At 38.1% G+C, this 25095-nt stretch overlaps 5 protein-coding genes across 6 annotated transcripts; 1 reads left to right on the forward strand and 4 right to left on the reverse strand.

Moving 5' to 3' along the window:
* Positions 1 to 450: 450 nt before the first annotated feature.
* On the reverse strand, positions 451 to 2655 carry LOC121645941 (protein FAM181B). Its single transcript, XM_041994739.1, has one exon. The coding sequence runs from the start codon at positions 2134 to 2136 to the stop codon at positions 1174 to 1176; it is 963 nt and encodes a 320-aa protein (XP_041850673.1). The 5' UTR covers positions 2137 to 2655; the 3' UTR covers positions 451 to 1173.
* A 2900-nt stretch (positions 2656 to 5555) lies between these two features.
* Positions 5556 to 18193, reverse strand: LOC121645940 (prolylcarboxypeptidase (angiotensinase C)). Its single transcript, XM_041994738.1, has 9 exons — positions 17284 to 18193; positions 11620 to 11760; positions 11439 to 11540; positions 11030 to 11211; positions 10722 to 10879; positions 9441 to 9613; positions 7400 to 7567; positions 7097 to 7284; positions 5556 to 6232 (listed from the first exon to the last, which is right to left on the reverse strand). Exons 1-9 carry the CDS (start codon positions 17464 to 17466, stop codon positions 5986 to 5988), a joined length of 1542 nt encoding a protein of 513 aa, XP_041850672.1. The 5' UTR covers positions 17467 to 18193; the 3' UTR covers positions 5556 to 5985.
* Positions 18194 to 18757: 564 nt separating this feature from the next.
* On the reverse strand, positions 18758 to 22452 carry rab30 (RAB30, member RAS oncogene family). 2 transcript variants are annotated; one of them, XM_041994722.1, is made up of 5 exons: positions 22292 to 22452; positions 21282 to 21380; positions 21095 to 21178; positions 20804 to 20981; positions 18758 to 20445 (listed from the first exon to the last, which is right to left on the reverse strand). In XM_041994722.1, exons 2-5 carry the CDS (start codon positions 21372 to 21374, stop codon positions 20195 to 20197), a joined length of 606 nt encoding a protein of 201 aa, XP_041850656.1. In that variant the 5' UTR covers positions 21375 to 21380; positions 22292 to 22452; the 3' UTR covers positions 18758 to 20194. The 2 variants fall into 2 exon arrangements, with proteins under 2 accessions (XP_041850656.1, XP_041850655.1); XM_041994721.1 differs by having other exon boundaries at positions 20804 to 20987; positions 22292 to 22450.
* Positions 22453 to 22903: 451 nt separating this feature from the next.
* Positions 22904 to 24083, forward strand: ndufc2 (NADH:ubiquinone oxidoreductase subunit C2). The gene is made up of 3 exons (XM_041994724.1): positions 22904 to 23158; positions 23430 to 23573; positions 23920 to 24083. The coding sequence occupies exons 1-3, from the start codon at positions 23020 to 23022 to the stop codon at positions 23967 to 23969; spliced, it is 333 nt and encodes a 110-aa protein (XP_041850658.1). The 5' UTR covers positions 22904 to 23019; the 3' UTR covers positions 23970 to 24083.
* Positions 24084 to 24201: 118 nt separating this feature from the next.
* On the reverse strand, positions 24202 to 24801 carry LOC121645931 (thyroid hormone responsive). Its single transcript, XM_041994723.1, has one exon. It carries the CDS (start codon positions 24760 to 24762, stop codon positions 24346 to 24348), a length of 417 nt encoding a protein of 138 aa, XP_041850657.1. The 5' UTR covers positions 24763 to 24801; the 3' UTR covers positions 24202 to 24345.
* Between the last annotated feature and the right edge of the window lie 294 nt (positions 24802 to 25095).

Here is a 25095-nt window from a genome sequence, read left to right on the forward strand (position 1 = left end):
TTACAGCCACCAGAGGGAGGAAATGGTGTGTCCTGCAAGTAATACTGGGGTTTGTGTACCATCAGATAGAAACTGTGGTGACATAAGGCCACTGCATAGAATACTGCAGTGGTATATTGGCCATAAATGTGAATTTAATGGACAAAAATGTAACAATTCAGCTACCTTGAAAATTTTTGGTTCAAACTCAAGAACAAGGATAATTATCTAAAAAGACATGCATGTTTTCATCTTCATAAATCATGTTATATAAATAAGGTTTTGTAATGTAGCACAGGCCTGTTACCAGGCAAGAAAAAAAATCTAAAATAAATCACACATCATTGTGTGTTTCCTTGATGCGTGATGCTGCCTAAAACTGTTTTATTACAGACATAGACTATTTTCAGTGCAGCATTTTTAGCTGGAACCGCCTTACAATATAAAAACACACAAAAAAAACAGAACAGACACAGTAATAAAGACCAGCTTTATTTTGTCGTATACAAGTGGTGGATCTGCCAGCTGAAAATAAATTCAGAGCAATAAAATTCTGTAAGGCAAACATGGCATCATACATAGTTGTAATAGTAGCAAAAAAAAATTAGTTTTTCCTTTTTTGTTGTTGCACAGAACTGTTAATGTAAGGATTGGAAAAGTGCATCTGTTGCGCTACACTATCATTCTCTAGGATAAACAGATTATTAGCAGACTAATCCAATAACTTCCTGCAGCTTTTGATTTTCCCTTTTGTAAGATGTAAAATATTGTAAACTAATAATTGATGGGCAAATTCCCATAAGAGTAACCTTCATGGAAAAATCTTAAATGCACCCTAAATTAGATGTATTTTTACTCAAACTGTCAAACTGTGAACAGCTGATATGATAAAATTCCACAAGTTAAGTAATTCAACATTAAATAGAAATGGCTGGAAATTAAAACTGGGAAATATAACAAAACTTTATCTGATTACTTCAAGAAGCTTTTGACTTTGTTCCTTTTTTAAGAAGCTAGACTTGGGGTAAGATTGCATGTACTTTTTGTTGAGCAAGGATGCTATTACAAATTTCTCAGTTGCAATATCACCTGCACAATGGATGTACAAAGTCAAACTGTCTCACACTACCGTACTGTTAGACCTGGGCCCAATTATCTATTAGCTATTTATCAGTTTTTCTAAATGTCAGATCATCATAGAGAGGAATAACTCACTCTGTTATAACCACCATTTAAATCATAGGTAACCTGAGGTACAGAGCATTCTGTGAAGAAGTTAGGGAAAGTCAAAGTGCACAGTGCATTGTCATCCATGGGCCCAGAAGCATCCTCAGACTCACAGTAGATGGGAGGCTGGGCTGGGCCTGTACTCAGAATCTCTCCTTGCTTTTTAGAGGTTCCTGAACAGCTAGTCCAGGGCTCAGAATAGAAGAGACCACCAACTAAGTGGTGAGCATCGTACGAAGCAGGATCCAGAACTCCCAATTCCGGTTGTACCCGCAGAGGCATGCCTTGATAAAGGTCCTGGTCGCTTATCATGTTGCTGTAATCAGGTCCCAGGATCTCAAAGAACTCTGCAGCCTCAGGATTGCCTCGTTCAAAGTCCTTTAGTGTCATCCCGGATGTGGAGCTGACTTTAGAACAGTTAGCAGGCTCAGTAAAAAAAGATGGAGGCAGATTGCGATGCCTCAGGGGTGGCTTCTTTGCTTTCTCCCCTCTTATATCCTTCACAGGGTTGAAAAGAGCTGCCAGGCTCTTGCTCTGTAAGTTGGCCTGGACCCCATCACGCTTAGGTAGAGTTTTGCTCTGCAAAGCGCTTGGCTGAGTCAAAGGGGAACCTTGTCTTTTTACCGGGGCTTCTGCCATGTTTCCTGGTGTTATAATACCAGAGCACCTTTTGATCTGCTTCTGTAGATACTTCCGGTGGTTGACTTTCCTTTTGGATTTCACAGGCTTGTCCAGAGCCAACTTGATATTGCTGGAGGCTGAGTCTATGAAGCTCAGCAGGTCCCTAGTGGTCTCTTTGAAGTCCTCATCATTTTCTGCCTCGCCCAGGAGACTCCCATCCATACTTTTTTCCACATCATACTCCATCACAGAACCAGGGAAACAGAAACTCATGAACTGAGGGTTCATGATTGCAGTTTGAACAGCCATTACTTTGTTGAGCCCAGCGGCTACACCTGTGGCATCCACTGTGATCCCTGAACCAAAAGTTTCTTCAGAGCATGACTTCTTGTCCTTCCTGATAAACTCTTGGTCCTGATGCTGCTCCCGAAGTTGCTATAAACATTCCAGTGTAAAAGTGACGGGCTCTGCAGAAAGCAAGAAGATCTTTCAGGGGGCTGGACTGATGATGTCAGAACATCAAAGAGGAGGGGCAAAGGAACCGCAGGACTTAACTCTTTGCTTGTGCCCGACCACCTGCATCTAAGAGGGATTTGTCTGAAATTTCCTGCTGAGCTGAAGACAAAAACCTCTGTCAGAACTCTCCTCTTCTAGTTTGACTGTTTGTGTGTGCTCTGAACCACAAAAGCTTTGATGAAACTGGAGGATATTACTGTAACAGTGAGAAGAAAAGCCTCATGGCTGATGTATTAATGCAAAGCAAAGCTGTAACACAAAGTTCTCACAAAAATTTCAGTCTATCATAAACAAAACATATTTTAAAAAGAAGATAAAACACCAGAATGAATGGTATTCTTTTTTGTTTTCAGGGCATATTAAGCAAGTGTATAACCAATTATTTCTACTTTGGTGTTTCTTCTTTGAATTGCCAAATGAAAGTTATTTAATTACTGTTCATTTGCGTACTGAAAAACCCCCACAATCAAATCACAGCTTTACAGCTGTGAGAAAGACTTCTTTTCTGTGGGAAAATCTTTGTGCCCAAACAGATGCCAGTATTTGGGAGAATCCTCCCAACTGCTTGCTTGTGTCTTAATCTGCTCATGGCAAAAGTTGATTTCTAGTGCATTCCCAGGCCAGTGGGAATTTCTGCCCTGGCCTGACAACTATTATGGGCTGCCTTTGACATAAAGCCCTACAGGGTCTAAATAGCCTCTATTCTTCGTGCAGCACTGAAAGGGAGCTTTGTGCCAGAGATTCATTAAATTGCACCTCACAGCCCCTTCGTAAAATGGGTCTCAATAATGAACAGTCGATTTAACTAGAAAAGCTGCCGGAGCTGTTAAATTAAAGGGGAATAAAGTGCAGTTCAGGCTCAGTGTGCCAGAAGAAATGTTGACCTTAAGAAATCCTGGGTATGAAACTTCTGTTGTAAACAATAACGTATTTACAGGAAGTTTCTTCGCCAGCAGTGAATACAAAGAGGGATGTGTCCAACAGCCACATGGCTGAGCTACCAGCACTTATCTGAATACAAAGTGGAATTTCAAGTGGATCTTAGTCATATTCGGTTATTGTTGCTGTTCATCTTTGCATATAGATTTTAGGAAACTTCATCAGTTTCTCTGTCCCATCATTAGAGCACATAATTTTATTTCTTTTATTTAAAGAGTAAATGTGGCCTCATAAGTGAAATGACTATCTTTTCTCTAACAAATACCAATACTGAGCTGAAGCATTGACTCATTTAAGTCTAAGAGATGAAGAAAGTAGAAAATTCTGTCTTATGTTAATTAGTGGGAAGAAAAGAGACAATGAAACTGATAGTAATAATTATCCACGGGACAATACTGTGACTGATGAGAAATGCAGGCACTTTTCAGCACATGTGCTCATGTCAAAGGCTACCCACCTCTTTGCACGGCTATTTATAATGCCATGTTTGCCTTACAGAATTTTATTGCTCACCTATTACAAATCTTTTGATACATAAATCCAAGCATAAAGACTGTACATATTTATCAGAACATATCTAACAAAATGTCTTTATAAACAAATTTAAGATTCAAAACTCAATGAGACTAAAACCTAAAGCTTTATGAGCTCATTATATGTCTTGAAAGAGGAAAATAGCAGCATACATTTCATAGCATCGCTCAGATTTGGTGGAGTACTGAACTCTCTTTACCAGCACCACAACTTTGGCAAAGTGACATCATCACAGTCATGGCCCCCTTTTTTCTAGTCAGGGGGTCTTGGCTTTTGTGCTGGTAGGTCATTCAAATCACAGAGCCTGACGCACGGATCCCGGAAACAAGTTTCTATTGTTGCATTAAGGCAGAGAGAGTAGACGGGATGACTGTTGCAGACTGAGAACACAGCCGAAGAGGTTTAGTCTTGTTTGGCTTAAGATTTTTTGGGGGGGTAAAAAAAAAAAGATAATTTCAGCATCAACTGGAAATCATTAAACCATGGATTGTTTGTTGTTGTTTTTTTTAACTAGAGGTAAAGATAAATGGATTTTCTTTTTACCTGTGATCTTTGTCATTTTTTTCACAGTTGTTCCATATTGTTGAGATATTGTTTTTACCCCCCCACCGCTCTGTTCAAGAGAGTTAACTTATTCAGTAGCACCCAACCCTAAGGGGATGAGAAGGGGCTGCTCAAAACAACATGATGTGACACGCACAGGCTTAATCTCTTCCTAATAGTGTGTGGTCCCTGTCTGAGCAGGGACATACTCAAGAGGTTGAGGTTGAGCGAATACTATTAACATCTCTGATTGATGACGATTGTCAGGGACCTAAAGAGGGCCGGCAAAATGAATGACCTCTCAAAGTCCTGAGAAACATTTAAGGAGGGCATTTAATGGCAGAGGCTCCATCCTCCCCCATGTTTAGCTGCGTTTCCTTCCACTGAGATTTCTGAAATTCAGTCAAGCCTGTTTAAAAGTCTGGCTTTGTTTCCCTTATGGAAAATCAGCATGCATTCCTGAGTAGAAAATGTTTCCCCATCTGCTTCACAAAGTTACGTAATTTCAGGAACTTTTGGGTTAAAGAGGAAGACAGAAAATACTAAAAAGATGTGGAGTGAAAAGAAAAATGACAAAGCAAGAAAGCATGTTTTCATAAGCACTCAAAATTGGGGTTTTTTCTATCTTATTTCCCCATCATGAGTTTCTTGACAAAAAAAAGGACTTCAGGGTGAAGTACAAAAGGCCTCTTGGTCCCTGCTGATTCTTGCATCATCTCACCACCTCGCTCTTAACCTTCCATCAACCCTGCTCAACCTCTTCAGCACCACAGGAGTTGTATTAATAATATTGCTTGCAGGGGGGAACAAGCAGAGTCTACAGGCTGCCTTGGTGCCACAATTTAGGGTTTTAATGGCAGCCAGTGAATTAATGCATGCCAGGGGGAATCCCACAGGATGATCCACAGGGGTAAGGTCAGCAAGCGTAGCCGCAATAACCTCCCACCACTCACTTTATTGGCCTCCTCCGATTGGGTTTTTATTAAATCTCAAGCACGTGCAATTGTTCTTGCTGGGTGAAAATGGAACTTTATGGCCTCATTTTTTTTCCTAAAACATGACAAAGAGTCTCCCAGACAGAACAATGGTTCATGATCAAAACGCATAAAGATTATAAGTCTGCAGCTTTTAAATTAGTTTCATGGTAAGACATATTTTTGGGGAATGACAGAAAAATACAAATCTTAAAATTGCTCTTCTGTAAATGACAAAGTTTAATGTTGAACTTGGTGTAGTAAAAATCTTCAAAACAGGGATTTGAAAGCAAATTAAAATAAGAAAACGTGAGTCTAAGTCAATTTTATATAGAAGAAAAATTTATATTTCTCCTGTCTTTTCCCGGTGACAGTTCTGTCAGCAAATTATTTGCAGCAGTTTTTTTTTGCTGATCATAGTGGAACTTCTTGGCACGAAGCTCTTGATAATGTTTCGTTTGGCATAAATAAATGGAGTGTCTGTAAACAGGTTAAAAGAGGTCTTTTGATTTTCCAGCACCAAACACAGCAACCTGAACAAGACAGAAACTGATTTACAAAGGGACAACCTTTGGTGTTATGACAGAGCAAAAAGAAAAACAATAAAAGAAAGAAAATTAAAGCTAAATCATTGATTACATAAACATCCTGGTCAGGCAGAAGTTTGCAACTTTCTGTTTTTGGTGACAGCTGCTTCTGTTGTTTCTCTAGCTTGCTTGATCCACTCCCGAAAATACTTCAGCTCTAATGCCCGAGCAGTCCGGACTGAAGGTGGATCGAGGTTATTGCTGTAGCGGAGGTCCAAGTGATGGGCTCCGTCAGGAATCATAATGGAAACCAGAGAATCTGATATGTTGTGAGTCACTCCTCCAGCTGACCACGGATCCAGTCCTCCATTACTAAATTTCAACAAGAGACACATGCAGTGAGAACTGGACATAGCAAATACAAGAGTATTTCCAAGAAATTCTAACAGCAGACTGTAAATAAACCCCTTTTTACAAAATAAAAAAGAAAAGTTATTTTAATGGGCAGGCAGTTCATTGTGAAACCAAGTCTGTTTCATTCTGTAGCCATGCTTTTATAAAACATACAAAATGTGGTTTGGTTTTGTCTTGCTCAAACAAGCAGAGTCTTCACTGAAAAATCAGGGTGGAAGCTTTAGAACCCCTTATATATCATCAAGCATTGAATTTTCTACTTTGCCCATCTTAAATGAGCTCTGGACCACAGAACGTAGCATATCTGGATCTTATTTGTATGTATGTTCTTCTATTTGCAAGTTAAATTTTAGAATTGCATTTTTGAATGGAGTGATGTCTAACATTGATCTTTAGTGGTGTTCTTGAAGGCTATGCAGTTATTCCCACTGCTGGTTAATGCAGTTCTGCCAGAAGGCTTGAAGATCACGACCATCATGATGCTTTTGGTTTTTTAATAATTAAATGTAATGAAGATTATGAAACTTCCCATTTTTTTTGCAGTTTTACCTGATAAACACTGTGTTAACTGAACCCTTCGCTTGCACCATCATCAAAACTTTTAACTCTGCTGATTTCAGGCTTGACAACAGTTATTAGTGGCATTCAACCCATTATGACCATCAGCAAGTTTTTCTCACTGAGCCACAAAGTCATTTGTATTCCACACTTCTACCTCTAGTAGCTAACAACACCAGAAATGATGATTTGGCTGCAATAAAAGCTGTTTAAAATCTGCAGTGAAATTGCTCTCATTCAGCAAGACAAACAAGCAATGGTTACCTGAAGATGATGTTGCTATGAGAGGTGATCTCCTTTCCCCCATAGACTGTGCCAGCCCAATCAGCACGAGGTCTGATACCAAACATGGCATTACACTCGTCAGAGAAGGCCTGGAAGTTCCACTCCTCAGGCTCAAACATGTCCTGCACACCATTTGTGCACATGGGCATCACCATCTCTGTGCAGGCCTGGAAATGAGGGATTGAGTACATATTCACTCTGACAGGTAAAGCTGCCCACTGACACCTGTGTGCACTGATTTATTCAGCATAACAAGGCTGATCCCTGAGCTGTTTTACGCACCTGGTAAGTCCAGCCGAGTGCTCCGAGGCTGCTAGTTGCAGTTTGAGATGTGTTGAGACAAGAAGAGCTTCCAGTGTAGTTATAGTAGACTTTTGCTGCTTGGGAGACCCCATGCAGCAGCTGGTACTCGGGCACAGTGGAATCGAAACCAAGATATTTGCACACCACCTTAAAAACAAAACATTTTTACAGGCAATTACAGCAAATATTTGGCAAGCTGTGATATTTATTAAAAGCTTTGTGGATGATGAAAATTTAAATATCCTATTCCATTAGTTCAGAGTTGTTTACAAGACTGAAGATTGCTTTCTTGTTGCCCATAAAGTGTGTTTCCACACAAAAAGCTGTGGCGCCTAATTTGCATATGAAATTCCCTGGAATGAACTTAGATTTATTGCTCTAATCTTGGCAGTAGAGAAAGAAAATCCATTTATTTAAATGCAACAATCTGAATGATTTAACATTTAAGGGTTTGGTTATCATTACGGCTCTTTTGTTTGACCATTTGTGATTTTTCTGAATTAATAGTGTGAATGATAAATATTTGTATTTCAGCTCTTGTTTGATTTCTGTGTGTTGTTATGGTTGCAGAGGCAGAATTGGCAGTGGCTGTTGTTCTGCACTCTTTGTGAAGCAGTGAAACTGGGCTCTCTTGTTTGGAGGTTGGAGGGGAGCTGCACCAGTGCAGAGTTTGTTACTAAGGCTTTTGTTTATGGGCCGGGGAGGAGTTGGTGGTCGATGGATGAGGAGGGCCACAGACATGTCCAACCAAAGATTTATACTGTGAAGAAAAAAAAAAGACTGCAATAGCTCCAAAGCATCTTCTCCTTACTTTTCAGATAGGATTAGGCTTATACATTCATCTCTGCCAACAGATTTCCCTCCTCTAAGCCTTCAATACCCCGTTCTCACACTCACTCAGATAATCACATTAGCTTTGTCATTAAAAAAGCTCCTCTTTGCACCCACTGCCTAAACCGCTTAAACAACCCATAGGGGTCGCATACATTAAAGGCTGTGAGCCAACAAACTCAAAGTGACCATTTAGTGTTTATTTCACACGATGAAACATGATGCTCCTGGATCTATTCATCGGCTTAATAATAAATAACAAAAATGTATCACACCAGTTGAAGAATGAGATTCCTGTGAGGGCCTCTGAAGAGAAAGTTCAGAGAGAACAGCAGAGTTTGCTATATACACATGACATGCCAAGCTGACTGGCAGAATAAACTGCACCAAGTCAATCAGCCTGTGGAAACACGGCTGTACTGCCACCAGCTCATTTACATGAAAGAAAAGGACATCTTGTAACGTTGACAACAGTAAAGTCCAGCAAACAAAAACAGTTTTTCCTTCAGCACCACTGCATGATTTTTTACTTTTATTGTTATTACTTTCTCCCAACAAGTGTCTAATTTTTCTTTGTTATTGTCCCCATTAAAAAAAGAGAGGCAACCTTTTATTAATCGACCTCATGAGCTGCAATGTGCCAAAAAGTTTCTGTGGCGTCTTGTGAGCGTCCTAACAGGACGGAGATCAGGTGTAGTGCAAATGAGAGAACTAGAGGTACAACAGAAGGGAGAAACGGATGATTAAAATCTAAAGAAATCCTTACGAATATTAATCAAGTTAATTGACAGCTGTTGTAAACAAAAACTTGGAAGAACACAACAAACACTTGTAGCACAATTGGCTGAATCGCACATTCGTTGAGGACAGGCTGTTGGACTAAATTAGCTGCCTAATAAAAGTTATATTAAAGTAAAAAGTTTAATAAAAGTATACGCATTATTCATGAACTAGGATCTTTTGGCCAGTTCCTTCCTCAACCCCTCCATTTCCACCACAGGAATTAGGTGTTTAAAAGTTCTGGAGGAGATATTTCACGGCGAGTCAGCGTGCACCACCGGCTGCAGTGGTCAGTGGTCAAGCTCCAGAACGGATAAGAGGGGGGAAAGAAAAGTAGTGAATTATCAAGATGTGCCAAATAGAAGCTCAACAACAACATGCTGATTTGAATCTCAGTGGTTGTATATACCTGGATTGGCCAGCGAGGCAGTGGCTGGAGGAAACTGGCTTCGTACGGGTAGTCCACCATTGCCATATTCACCCAAGTCTCCTGAAGCCAGTTCTTGAAGATGATAACATCAATCTTATTTTTAAGGGGGGAACATAAACTGAACTCTTCAGACAGCCACTGAAGACCAGATGCTGTCAAAGGACACAGAAAAATGGTTCAAAGTTATTCATTTTGAATCACTATTTAATGCAAACCACATTTTTTAGGACTACTGCAGACACTAGAAGCCAACATTAACACAATGTCTCAACAGTCATCCATGCACTGAGTTTTCTCTGACACTGCAATGAACTGTTTAGATCCTTGGATTATAAACCTGAATATTTGCTCGCTTGTAATATAAATAATCATCAAAAACTAATATAAGGAATCCTCACTGCAGCTTGTGTGTTCCCCCGCTCCAAAACATGCTTATTCTGTAATCTTTTCTTCATATATGTTGTTAAAGATTTCACCAGAATAAGAAATACGTCTTCCCTTGATTTTATCATTTTGCTGGAGAGATTAGGAAGCTGCAATGTGAGGATATTCGAAGCAGATGAAAGTGACTGTATACTGTATAATGTTAGTACTGTCTTTTACAGCAACCATAGATAAAATATTTATTAGCTTTAACTTATGTTTCATTGTTTTTCATCAGTCATTTAATAATTAATTATAATGATTAATAGCCTTTTTTTTTTTCCTGTTGTATAGTTTCTCTACCACTAAAGACTTGATAATCTTGAGATCTTCCTACATGTTATTAATGTGCATTTATTCTTGTTAACTACAGTGAGAAACCACAGACAACAGAGAGTTATAATTGTTCCACAGCTGGAAAAAACAGTCTGTTAGTGAGTTTTCACATAAAGCATAATCTCTTTAAGCCTCTTCTCCCTGATGAACTGTTCAAATGCCAAAACCCATTTATTAACAGCTTAATATCATTAACAAATTGGCTTAATGCATTCATTCGAAATCTTAAGTTAATTAAAAAGAAAATTAATTAGGATTTCTAAAAGTACCCGTTGCAGTACATGCTATTTCTATAAAGAATTTGTAAATAATTGAATATTAGTTATTACCTTATAAAGGGCTCTTTATTAGGAAATTATATCAGTTTTCTTTTATTATACCAGTGTTATTATTAGAGTTGCAAGTATTTATTGATGACAGATTGTTTCAGTTCAAATATTAAGAAATGCTTCCTAAAATGTAGCAGAAAAAAAACCGGAGCATCTTTACAGCAGGACTTACCGGTGGAAGAGACATTATTAATAGCCTCCCATGACCTTCGGATGTTTGCGTCACAGTTAGAGCCACTTCTGGCAAAGTCTTGTGTTACTATTTTGTGAAAGTCTCCACATGGCACCATCCCTGGAAACTGCCATATGGGTGCAGAGGCAGCCAGAGCTCTGAAACACAAGAGAAAGATTTTTCACACAAAAAACACACAACACAACTCAACTGTCATCTCTAAAAAACATATTTACTGGGAGAAAATGGAAATATATTGTAACAATTGAGTTGTCACATATGTATTTTTGTATGCTCTAACATCTTACCCAACAACTACATTGGGGTATTTCATCCGTAGCCAGGCAGAGAGCATCCCTCCGTAGGAACCTCCGATGGCGATGACAGGGCTGTGCTGAGCCCAGGGTAATGTCTCCTTGAGGTTTTGAATCAGTACTGCAAAATCTGCAAGGGCCTGCTCTGAGGTCAGGTAGTTCAAATGTTTGCTGTCCTGCAAGTAAAGAATGTGTAGGCTTATCAAACTGTCATCCAGCTGTAAGATACTAACAGCTTCCACTAGCACATACCGGTATATCAGATAGTGTCATTAAAATGTTCAAATAAGCTTTTTTTTTAATAACATTTAATGAAGAATACACATCAGAAAAAAACCATGAAATCACACATTAGATCAGATTCTGATTAAGTGTGCACTTGTGACTATGCTTCTTTACTCACACTGTAAGAGTCTTGTCCAAACGGCAAGGATTCTCCATAGTAACGATGCTCTGCAAAAACCAGCATGGCACCCAACTCCTCCACAACTTCCCACATGAAACCCTGAGGCAGAATCAGTAACGTGTTGTATTAGACTGAGGAATATGTGCAACTTCGATACAGAGAACAGCTGGAAATTTACAGTGTTGTTGCAGAACCAAGTGATGTCGCCTTCATTTCCTGTGTAGAATAAAATCGGTCCATCAGGCTGCTGCCAGTGTTTGTCAGCCACAAGGTATCTCTGTTTGAAGGTCCCATCTTCAAGAAATCCAAAATGATCGATCTATAGAAAACATAAACAGGACAATACTTATATTACTTTTTAATGTTACATTGAAAAAAGACCATTGTCATTAATTTTCAATCCCCTAATATCAAAGCATGATGCCAGAGTATCTAAGACAGGATAAACAAGCATGGTTCTGCTGTTTCTATTTATTTTTTGTTTGTTTTCTCTTTCAAGTGGGAAATTGCCTAAAGGACTAGAAACTTTGGGTGAAATTTCCCTGATATCATGTGTTTCAAACAAGGAGTTGACTGCTGGGAAAATATATTATAACCCTTAAATTATATCCTCCCTCTGCTCAAATAGTATTACTGAGTCTTTCCAGGGTTATGCCTGCAGCCCTAAGCTGACTGATCAAGGACCAGCATATTCCTCTGAATACTCACAACATTTGCTTCATTTAAAATTATTTTAAAAAGCTTGTAAGTGTTTGTAAACACAATGTTGAACCCTGAGTATTCCTGCAAGAATCAGTGAGTGGGAGAAAAGTCTGTACACACTGCCAGAGTTTGATTAAATGCACACTTCCTTCTTTCCACTGTGGCTTCACTCCACTGAGTCTGGGTGCTGCAGGCAGCCCTGCAGGCTGACACACAGCAGCAATGATAGGCATTTTTAAACACTTCAGCAGACTAATTTGCCTAATCTTCACAGGATTCTGGACCCCAAGGGAAATGCAGAAAACCCCAGTGAGATTAAACCTTTCAGCTTTTTGAAAAAGTTTTAAAGTGTCAAGGAATTTTGACAAAAATTAGGTTTAAGTTCAGCTAGATGCTTTGAGCATAACAATATCTTGCACCTCTTCTTGCATAGCAATGACAGAAAGCTAATTATTGCACACATTGAGGTGGTAGGTCTAAAATACAGTCATTTGATTTTAATGGCTCAGTTCAACCAGACACCTGGACAGTTTAACATCAAACTCATACAAAACTTTGCAAAAGTACTACCTACATTTGAATTAGATAAATGTATGGAGGACTGAAACTGCCATAACTTGAAATAAATGGGAAAGGGAAAAAAAGCAAATGCATAAAAAAATAATCCTAATTTTGTTTATGTACGCATTGACTCATATGGAGAATGTGCATTTAAATTGACACGTTTGGTATAATTTCCATCTATAAAACAGCCCAATTTAATTCTTTTCTCTTCTCCCTCTAACATCTTGTCTTTACTAATTCCATCTACTCTATATATCTCTAATTTATTTCAGATTGTTGTGGTTAGAGCCATGTACTCTACTCTTCCTTTTAAGCATCTAATAATCAGCTTTTAACCGTGTCAGTTGTTGAGACTTGAGACTTGTTGAGATAAAATCCTTTTATAGCCTGTGGACACACTAATACCGAAGAACAACAGAAACTGCCATCATTAATGATTAGCAGTCAAGGTTAAATAAGGGTTTCATCTTGACCACAGTAATCTCCCTTTTAACCACAAAGCAATTATTCCACTAAATTAGAGCCTGATGATGCAAAATGTAAAATTAAACTAATCTCAGTAAAAGACTATTTTTTGAGAGGTAATAGGCTGCACTTGTAAACAAAAATTAAAAAGATAATTCAGAGGATAGCACTTTAGGGGATTTACTTCAGTCTACAGTGGGTGTTTGACTTGGGTGTGAGTACTGAATACATGGCCCCTGTAAGATGGCAGTCCTAATGTTTGATTCTTGATTAATTAGCCCCAATTTGTATCCAAAAATGCTGGCGCAAGTTTAGGGGATGCCAAATTAGTTCCACTTTGAAAATCCACTCCGAGTATCCTTTCATAAAACCTTGGGGATTCTGGGTTGTCGTCCTCTTTCAAGAATATTTCTTGTGTTCTGTACTAAGCAAAGGGAGAGAGAAACAGCAGCTTCACAGAGAAGACAACTCTGTGAGGCTTCTGCAGTTGTCCAGCTTATGAAAACAGCCCCACCAGATAATACAAAATGTTTCTGTGTTGTTTTTACCCCATCGCTACTCCTTTCCCCCCTTGATGGATACAAAGGAGGCAGCATTTTTATGAGCCAATGACAGCAAAAAGATTCTGGGGACTCAGCGTGTTCATTCAAGCCTCGACTCCTTCACATTTGGCAGTGCTTTTAAGGTCGAGGAGAGGCAGTTTAAAAGAAAAGTTCAGCACTTTGGCAGCAGAGAATATTTTTCTTACTTTTGGTCTCCCAACGTTTAACATAAGGAGTTATGAAAACAACACCATTTGCATAGATTTAGCATTGTCAGTTTTCTTATTATCAATCATTAATCTATACCAAATTGTTAATATCCAATTTTAAACTACTTAAAAGACACTAAAATTCCAATAAATAATAATAAAAACTATAATAAAAACTAAACTGGCTTACTATATAAAGGGTTTCAGCTTAAAGTATGTGAGTAATTATCTGGTCAGTATGCACATTACAAAAACCTGTGACAGTGGTTTCTTAACATATCTACACTCTGATAAGTAGTGCCACCATGTGGCTACAGCAGGCAGCACCTCATTAGTTGGCTTCCACTTAAATTCAGTAAACATGCTGTAGATCATCTACAAGAAGCTGCATCTGTTTTACAGCAAATGGAGATATGAAGGAAACAGCCGAATCACAATCTCCAGTGAACTGCAGCAGTTAATTTGAAGGATGCTAAAGAACACTTCCATTCATTGTCTGGAGGCAGAATGCAGTCAAGAGGATTTCCTGACGACAACCACTGGATCACTTGGTGCTTTCTTTATAGCAGTTTGTAATACAATGTGGAAAAAAAGGCTGCATGATAAATGATTGTTTTGAGGTAGAAGCAGACTTGCCACTGCTACCACAAAGAGCTTTAATTATTGGACTTGTCAAGAAGAGGCATACAATATCTTGTTGATGGGCAAACGGAAACCAACATGAGACAAAACTGGGGGCGTAAGAAGGGAGGAAATGGTTTTAATCTTCTTGTCAGCTTGGCTGATTAGGCAGGATGCTGGGGGTTGGAACAGGTGTGGAGTATTGTCCTCAAATCCAAACACATTTTAAGAGCATCAACATTGTAAATAGTATTTCAATATTCCCACAGTTAATGTCAGTGTCAATTAATATGTCCATAATTCCTTTGCTAAATGAGTTAATTAAAGCAATGCTGCAGCACATCTGCGTCTTGTGTAAGCTTGCACTTTGCAGATAAAAGCAGTTCATCCTACAATCAAAAACTTGGCAAACCCCCTGAAGTTTCACCTTTTTATCTTTCTACCAATTACTATGTAACACCACTTAAAAGAGCAGCGCAGACAGTGTCAAATTACTCTGGTTTGTCAAGAACTCTTGTTCCTGTGATAACAAGTCTGACTTTTAAAGTGCTGGCAAAATTGTCATAGATCTTAGTCAGCAGGAAAGTAGGTTAACTCATTACACTGCATTGAACAGCTTCCACAAGTCTGTGGAAGTTGACTAAAAAGATGAGAGGCTAATCTTCTGAAGGATATTTCCTTAGTGAGGTTTTTAGACAATCTGGTGGTTGAGAGAACTGTTGCATCAGATTAAAATGTTTCTTCCAGGAATCGTGATCACTCAGAATAGTTTTATACTGAACTGCAATGACTCCTTCCACCAAGGATACAAATGGACAGACACCATACCAGCAAAGCAGAACAGGTTCACAGAGCCACCAGATCACCTGACTTGAAGGATCAAAGGTTCTGATTTTCCCTTGGTCACAGATGGGAGTTTTCTCAGTTAGCAGCTAAACTATAATCAAGATCTTAAATGTATCCTGTGTATACATCCTGTACTTGTTCAGTACATTATTTTTTGTGATCATCATTTTACATAATTTTATTTCTCACGTTGTTAAATTGACTCCTGGATTGTAGGACAATTAAGTTTTTAGTTCTTAGTGGGTTTTTCTTGTTGTGGTTTTTTGATTATTTTTAAACATACATAATTCTTGTAAACAATATTTGCTGTCCCTCTGATTAAACAACCCCTAGATACTGGGGGCTGTTTTATTATGAACTACACTGTACAAGAATTGTGCTGTTTTAAGGTCAACTAGATTTTTTTAATTTAAGTGCTTTCAGTTTAATACAGAGTTGGTTGGTTAGTTGGTTGTCTGAACTCAACATTGCTTACTATTCTTAAGTTTTTCTGAATGGTGTCTATTCTATTCTATTCTACAGTCATTTAGCAGACGCTTTTATCCAAAGCGACTTTGGTGTCACACCAAAATATTAAACACTGTTGTGTCAATGTGAGCAATTAACTTTATCTTTAGCGTCACCGTCCCTGTCAGCTGACTTGAGAAAGCGAAACAAAGTCTTGTGATTCTATGAGTCAGCTTTACGAATCACTTCACATACAGATTACCAAACAGGCTTAAGGGACCTGAGGCCCAAGAACACAAAACAAAAATTCACTGAAAGACACACCACCATGCGAGACAAAACAAGTACAAAAGATTAAACCATTTCCAAAGAGGTACAAAGTTGCTACAAAACAAGCATGACAAGATCTAAACTGGCTGATGAAACACAAGCTGATCCAAGTGAGAAACAAGACCCCCAAAAGCACATACAAAACAAATATGAGTCTAAAATTATGCATAACGGCAAGAAATAAATGAAAAATATTTGACAAAATGTTACAAACATTTAGCAGATATACAACTAAATCTAACCTGACCACAAAGCGATACAAAATATAGCAAAATATTGGAAGCTGGGGTCACAAATCAACCACAAACTATATCTATTATTTGACACTGGTTTTCTCAAAGGTGTTAGTCTAAGAACATCTTTGTCTTAAGTAGAGCACAAATAAGAGCCTTTTACACGTCTACAGCCATCGGCTTTTTGTTTTGACTACACTATTTGCTGCATTGTGTACTATGGAATTCAGCTCAACATGCAGTTTGAACCTCCATGAAGTAACAATAAAGAGAAAATGTAAAAGCTGAATGAAGATCTTTCAAACCCCCATGAGGTAAAGCGTTTCATATTCACTGGGCCCTGGAGACCTCTTTAGGCAGAGGGCCAGGAAGGATGGCTACAGATCTGCTGGCAGGAACAGAGCCAATTGTGGTGGTTTTCCCTTCACTACAGGAAGCCAGCTGGAAACGTCTATTGTCTGCAGACACAACACATGAACTTCTATACAATTAAGTGCAGTGGGAATTTTTAGAAAGAGCAAGTGGTCCTGTAATTGGTACACTGCAAAACAATGAAGCAAAATAATGTAGTAGAAAATATAAGAGTGATTAAAATAATCACAAATAATGAGTTGTTTTCTGAAGCCCTATGTTGTACCAAACTTAATCTAATAATATTTTCATAAGGTAAACACCATTTTTCATGCAAAATAGCAGGACTACTTATACGCCAATAGATACAGTTAATTCAGCTTTAAGGTACAAATTAAGCATTAAAGCAGAAGTGAAACAGAAAGAATTAAGAGGAAGAATGTTGAGATAAATCCTCATTTTAAAAGTCTGTCATTTTAAAAGTCTGTTTTAAAGACATGCAGAAAATTTTACAGATAACTGTTTAACTCACCTTCTGGTCAAAATAAAATGTTTCATATCTGATAGGGGGCTCGCTGGAGTAACGTAGTAACCTCCGCTGGAGTAATGGAGTAAGTTGTGATTTGAGGGCGGTCACGTGTAAACAAGCGAAACACAACAATATAAGGCAAACAGCTGCAAATCTCCCAAAAATCTGTGCCCTGTTTGTAGCCATCACTCAGCTGCTGTTAAACACAGTCTTCAACCAAGTAATCTTCCGCATAAGATTAACGCAGCAGTTGATTTTCGTTCTCAATCAAGAAGAGACATGGCCCGTCTGAGGAAGTGAGATTCCCCTATCAGCAGGTCCAAAGAGGTGTTGCCACTCAGCTTGTGAACTAAACTTAGCACGAGAGCTAGGACAGTCCACTGACAAAACGGGAGGCATCGGGTTTAAAGTGTCCACACAATTATAAAACTTTTAACTGTAGTCAGGTATATATACAAACGGCGGACGACTCTTACTGTAAATTACTTGCAATGGTTCATGGGGGTGTGAGTTCTATATGGTTAAAATAAAAGTTTGGTATAAATTGTGTAGCGCTCATACAAACGAAGTGCAGCATTGAAATTGATTTTACGAACAAATAGGGGTAGTGTAGCCTACGTCGCCGAACTGTATGAGCCACATTTGATGGATTATTATCAATACGTGTTTTGCTAATTCACTTAATAGAACTTTATGGCCATTTAAGTTTCAACACGAGTGGTAGCATTTCACGGGGAAAAAAAACACTTGTCACAAAGTACAAGTTAATAGCAATCTACGTTGAGTCCTTAAGGAGAAATATTATTTTAAATTGCATGAATTATTCTTACTGTAATTTGCTTATAAAAGTGAAATTAGCGAGGGCATTATCGAACTTGCTAGCAAGATGCTGACTACGTTTGGCAAACAAGCGGTCCTCTTGTCACGTGACCTCCACTGTGAAGTTCCGTGCATTTCCGGTGAAACGTTCAAATAAAGTCGGAATTAGCAGTTATGTTATTCGTAAAATTGGCGTTGGGAAGTCAAACAAGTCAGTAAATTAGTTTCTTTATCAAGGATTACTAAAAACAAATGCATAAACAACGTCTATTTTAATCTTTGAAACGTATAGAGAAAAAAGCACTTCTGTACTTTGCACCTGCATAATTTCTTGAGTAAATTAACTTTACAAGTTTTCAAATAAATCAGCCAACTTACCATTTTTATCAAATGCAACTTTAGATAACATTTTATCCCTTATTATTGTGTAATTATTCATTGTGCGCTTCACTTGATTAAAAAGAGCTTATGTCTCTTTGTCTAATGTAAACATTTTAATTATGAGAAAATGCTTAAATGTGAGAAAAATAATTCTGTGTGTAAAAATCCCAAGCTTTCCAGATTGGATAAAACTGACTAAAATGACTATTTTCAGTAACTAAATATTTCAAATATATCTTACCAAACCCTAGTAATAAAATATAACAAATACACAATAATTAGTGTAGTTCTTTAATGTTACACAGGAGTATTTTATGGATTATTTTGTACACTTAAAAAGAAGCACAATATCCCAACAGCATGTCTGTTGTATTTCCCCATTTTGTATTGACGAGTCAATGCAAAGGATAAACCACAAGTAACTGCAATTAAATCTAAGTTACAAGGCAAAACAGAATGCTCACCATTCTTACAAAGGGATTACTGAAAATACAAAATTATAAAAGCAAAGTGCCAAGATGTACTACAGTACTGAATCTGTACAACAAAAAACTAAATGTTACAATAAAATTAAAAATAATAAGTGTGCAGTATATGGCATTGTGCAATACGGTAGACTGCAGTTATGGCAAATAAAGGAAAGAACTTTAAACATTACAATTAATGGCTAATCATGCTGAACAAGAAGTTATAATTTGATGGTAAAAGCATATGAAATATAACAAGTTATTTAGAACTACATGGTCATGCCCCTTAAAAACAATGTCATGGCTAGGCAGCAGCAACAAATGCAGAAATATTCACGTGAATGGATAACAAAAACTGCTGACATTAAAAAAAGAATTCTCAATTGATTAAACTACTTAATGTTTCTTCTGATAGCAACCTTTCCAACTCTTACAAATTAAATCAACTATCACAAGCACTTCAAACTTACTAAAAACATAATAGTATCACAGAATACCATAGTACTTACACATGTGTTTCGGTTTTTGTTATCTGACAAAAACATATTCTAGCAGCAAGTAAAAGAACGTCTATTGGGAACAAATTTTCACAGTATGCAATGCCAGGTGCAAAAAAATATTTGGAAATTAAATTTTTAATATAACACTGGATGTGATTCTCAGAGCAGAGGAAACTGTAGTGGAAAATAAATGTGCAACAGATTTTAGGGGACGTTTTGCAAAGCTTTCCTTAGAAGTTGATCAAACTTTGTAATCTCACAAATGTACTGTATGTAAACATGTCCGATAACCGATAACCGATAACCTCCAACCATCATGAAACTATGAGTCAGCTATGTAGCGTCTCTAACAAAATACCTGACAGAGCTTTTCACTCGCATAATACTGCTGGTGAATACTGACATTTGATGAAAATGTATTATAAAGCCCAAACAGGGAAATCCTGACTTTCATCATGGTGAGGATAAAATGGAGCCCTAAGATTCCTGGATGTATCAGACAAACAATTCTTGTTCCAGTGAGGATAGTGTTCTCAGAAATGGCAGCATCATAAAATGCTTGTTCCTGGAGGGCCAAACTAAATTTGACTAACTCCTTTGTACAGCTTAAAAAAGGCATGGGACTACAAATGACCAAACTAAGTGGTGGCTTTCTACCATCTTAGTGGGACGGAGGCATTGGGGCTCAGCCATCTACCATCTAGTCAATGGCTACTGAGTTACCATGGCTAGGCAGCTGAGCTCCCTTTAATTGAGACTGCAGCAGTTCAAATAACTGATGGTTTTACCCTCGCCAGGCATTGGGGCAGTGTCATTGTTATCCAGCTTGTTCTGCTTGGCCTCTCGAATGAGTTCACACGCTAGGTCAAGAAAAAGTTTCTCGACATTGTCAGACTCTTTGGCTGACGTCTCCAGATACAGCATACTCTGAGCTTCGGCAAAGTCTTCAGCCCTCTGTCTCAGAACCTCTCTCTTCTCTGCAAGATCTATCTTATTACCTAAAAAAATAAATAAATAAACAACAACAGAGAATTAATCAATCAGTTAATCAAAAGACAGCTTGGCTTCTTAAATCACATCATTTTGAGCAAAAGTCTGAGTAGTGATGAGTGTGCATAATGAAACAGATGGGAATGGAGGTGTATGTACGTGCTTCCACGTGTAGAATGAATTTTAGTGAGGAATATGTGTGAGCTTTGTATTTCAGTAGAATGATTCTTTTCCCAGAAATGGCAAGATTTTCAAAGAGATCAAAAAACACAAAAGTGGTTCTAAGTATGACAAACCAGTTCAAAGAATTGGGTGCACTGTAGACAAAAAACAGACAATTGAAAGTACAAAGTAAGGCTTTCTCACCGACTAATATAGTCACCACTTGGTTGTTGGCATACTGCTCAATCTCCCTCAGCCACTCTGGAAGGCACCTGAAGGAGTCCTCACAGGTAATGTCATATGTAAGAATGAGGGCATTGGCACTACGGTAATAACTCTGAGTAATGGAGCGAAATCTCTCCTGTCCAGCTGTGTCCCATATCTGTAACTGGAAAAGACAACATATCATGATGGCAAGTGTGCCATCAAAACTATTACAAGTCATAAATGCATGCTCATTTAAACTTTTAAAAGATCACTGTAATCTCTGTGTACCTTGACCTTTTCCCCTTTGATTTCCACAGTTTTAATCATGAAATCTACTCCAATTGTAGCCCCTTGTCCAGGTGGGAAAAGGCCCTATAATTATAATTATAGTAATAATAATAATAAAAATAATAAATTAGTAAAATACATACTCTGACTTTGATATCCAATAACTTTAACATAGACAAATACAAACCTGAGTAAAGCGCCGGACGAGACATGTCTTCCCAACTCCAGCATTTCCTATGAGAACTATTTTAAACAGGTAGTCATAATCTTCCATGCTCATATTAAACTGAGAAAAATAAAAGGAACAAAATAGATATGTGGTTAGTGAAGAGACAATGAAGCAAAGACCTGTTGAGAAACCGGCACACAAGGCAGCATCCTCTGAGCTCCAATCCCAGATTACATGTGACCTGAATAAACTTCTACTTTATACTAAATAAAGTGACTTGCTTTAGGTCTTTAGTGTGTGAATTTGAGTAACAAAAAACACAGTTTGCATTGCAGACAATAAGCTCGTGCTATCTTACAATCTCTGATGTTGTTTAAGCACTCGTTTTGTTTATTTTGTGTATTAATACTAAATATTGTACATGTAAGAAAAAAAAAGTTTCATCACTTAGAAATTCCAGTTTTAACATATCCGTAACCTAAAATATTTCTTTTTCATCCGCATGTGTAATTTCAGGTAAACATAGATCATATTGTGTTTGCACTGCAGTATCGTTACATTTGTTCCATGACCAATCGGATAAAACCTTTCTTAGCGTGCGTGAAAATAGAATAAATCACTGTAAAATAGAATAAATCACTGTAAAAATGGTTCTTTGCTTAAGCAAACAAACTGTTGCAAGAAGACACCCATTACGAACCATCTTCATGCCACAGTTTGGGAGCTTTAATTTAACCGTAGCTTGCATTTAAATTCAATTAATTCCCGTGATACTTTTTCCGAATTTTCCTTTACTTTTGGTGAATCCAAAGAAATCTAGTCTACGATATATATTTAATCTCAGTTTGCGTATCACTTCTTGTTAATGATTAATTCGGAATCCGACTTAATAGCTACAACGGCGAAGCTAGCTACAGTAGCAACTAGCCGCTACCGTGCGATTCTAGCCATTTTGGCACTATCTGCAGATGCAGGAGGGGGAAAAAAAATCAAAGCCAGCTTTGAGCCTGGAAATAGTTTGCACTTACCAAAAACACGGGGATATCCCCGGACTTACAGCTATTTAGTATGCATAGGTCACCTTTTTAAAAAGGCATAGCCGCTGCTGGGCAGGGCATAATTCCCCTGGCTGTGTTGTGTGTATCCTCAGCAGCCCAGTAGCAGCAGCAGGCTGTCTGATAAAGGAGGAGGTGAGGAAGAGGAGAGAGGAGGAGGGGTATAGCACTGAATGATGTCATTAGTTCTACATCCACTTTCGTACAGCTTTTCCTCCTTTAAGCCTTTTTTCCAACTCACTTAATAACAGTTTTATTATTATTATTATTATTATTATTATTATTATTATTATTATTATTATTATTATTATTATTATTATAGAAACTTATGTTGCTTTCGGCTCTGTCGCAATACATAACTTGGAGGGAAGGCTGACTTTTATCGCAAAAGTTATTACTAGTACTAGCTTTACCAATTGTTACATGTGGCAATCTGACTCTAATGGTGTCAGAGACTACCAACGTAACTGTTTGGTAGCAGTCTGTAGCAAATACCTGTCAATACCTGCAACTTGTGCCTTTTGGCGTTGGTTGCTAGGAGACTAATGAGTGGAATAGAAGCAACTCTCCTTGTTGCACCCGAACTTTTTATTCGGTTGCACACCATGCCCTTGACTTCCTACAAGAGGTGATAGCTGAGAAGTAGGAGCACACAAAACGGAGGTCACAAAAACTGCAAATTTCAGGTTAACCTATACGCCATGGGGTTTTTTCCTGACGAGGGAAAGTCTCTCCCTCCTCCGGGAATCGTGAACAGGAACTCTGTGTGGTTGGGCGGTATAGGCTGGATCTCTGCAATACTTCACAATGGTCTGAACCGCAGGCCACCGTTGAAATCAGGTTAGCATTGTAGCTGTTTTCCTTATTTGCAAGCACACAAGTGAAAACAACATTTAATTGTTTCCCTTACAATACAGTTACCTCTTAGTCCTTTCCAGCATGACTAATGTGCTCAAATATTCTGTCATTTTGTTTATATTAACTCGTTGTGTAAAAATGGGTTTATATTTATTCGTTCTTACAGCAGTGCCGTCCTTCCTTAGTTCCACTGTTAGCATAATGAAATGAGCTTAAAACAGATTGATAGTATTTGTCCTATTTTTTCATCTAGGTGTTCATCGACAAGTCCTTCTGGCAACAATTGGCTGGTTTATTGGCTACCATGTTACGAAATATGAAAATTACACTTATGCCAGGCGGGATCGAGACATGAATGAGTACATCAGACTCCACCCAGATAAATTTGAACCAAAAGGTAAGTCAGATATAGGTGTCATCCATTTTTTCATATGTTGTGATTTTTGCTTAAAGTTGCCTCAAACGCCTCTTTTTGTTGATGGACATGACGTCATTTTTATTTATTTATTAAATATGTTTGGCTGTGTTTACAGACAGAAAAATGCAGCAGTTTCTCTATATGTAATAATTAAGAACTTTGCGTTGGACGTGCATTTTTATTTCCTATTCATTTGTTTTTACTCTCTTTTTTCCATATATACTGTCATGATCATCACAAGAAAGGCTGCTCTAAACATTTATTTTTGTGGTTTGCACTGCCATAAGTTTGCAGCATTTAAAATGAGTTTATTTTATTTCACCAGAAAAGAAGACTTTTGCAGAGATTGTCGAGCCCTTCCATCCTGCGCGTTAAGCTTCAGCGGCTGCTTAGATGACAAAGAGAGAAGAGGCTGTCTTCAGCAGCTTTCTTTACGAAATCTATCATATTGTGTAAAATATTGGTATGTAAATAAATCGCAGTACCCAAGTTTTTAATTTTCTGTTTGACGTCTTCTTGAGCACTGAACTTTATTTTTTGTGTTCAATCATAAACAAGGTCACACAACTGCTGTTTCATGACAAAAATAATGATGAAGTATAACTGATCAGTTTTGGCAAAGCACGTTTATTTCCTATTCAGTATGTTAGAAGCTTGAGCTCAGTAAATGAAACAGCTCAAATATTTGAGATTTCAATGTGATTTTAAAAACACCAGATGTTTTATTTGTCTGTATACCATAGTTTTATCATTAATTTGCCACTCCAACTATCTCCAAGTACTTCTTAGTGATGCTCTGAGTCTTCTTCGTGAGGTCATTCATCACAGAAAACAGTCCTTTCAAATGAAAGTGGAAGAGGGCTTCAGGATCCGTGTCCAAGTAAGGCTCCATGGTCAGATTGAGTGCTGTATTCTTGGCCTTGCGGTCGTCTGAAGGAGCCAGACTGCTCTCCACTGTGTTCCGAATTGCCTTGAGCATCAAATAGTTAGCATACAGATCTCTGCAGGTTTCTTCTGCTGCTTCACAGTCACACACCTCCTCAGAAGGCACATCTCGCAACAGGCTCGGCAGGAGAATGGTCAGCTCCATGTTCCTGACAGCAGTGCTGTATCGTTTCAGAGTCAAGATCAGACTGTTTCTGCTGAATTTGGATTCGGAAGACTGCATGTTTTTAGATGAATGTGGATGGCTGTTCCTGATCTGTAGTGGCAGACCTTAGGGAGCAGTGTGCAGTGCAAGCCCGTGGGAGCAGACACAGGAGTTTATATGATGAGCCCTTGTGGGTCAATCAGTGCATTTACGCAAGTGAATCATCCGATGCATATGAGTGTCATGTGAAGCCAAACTCTTATCTTTATTTGATTTGCACAACCCACAGTGTCTGGGACTTTTTTTTTTCAAATAATTTCTTAACAGTGGGCACAAAATTGTACTTCTGTCAAATCATTAACCACATAGACCATCATTCTGAATGCTGTCGGAGTGTGGGCTCATGGTTTT

This window comes from Melanotaenia boesemani, chromosome 9 (genome assembly GCF_017639745.1).
Source record: "Melanotaenia boesemani isolate fMelBoe1 chromosome 9, fMelBoe1.pri, whole genome shotgun sequence".
Taxonomy (NCBI): domain Eukaryota; kingdom Metazoa; phylum Chordata; class Actinopteri; order Atheriniformes; family Melanotaeniidae; genus Melanotaenia; species Melanotaenia boesemani.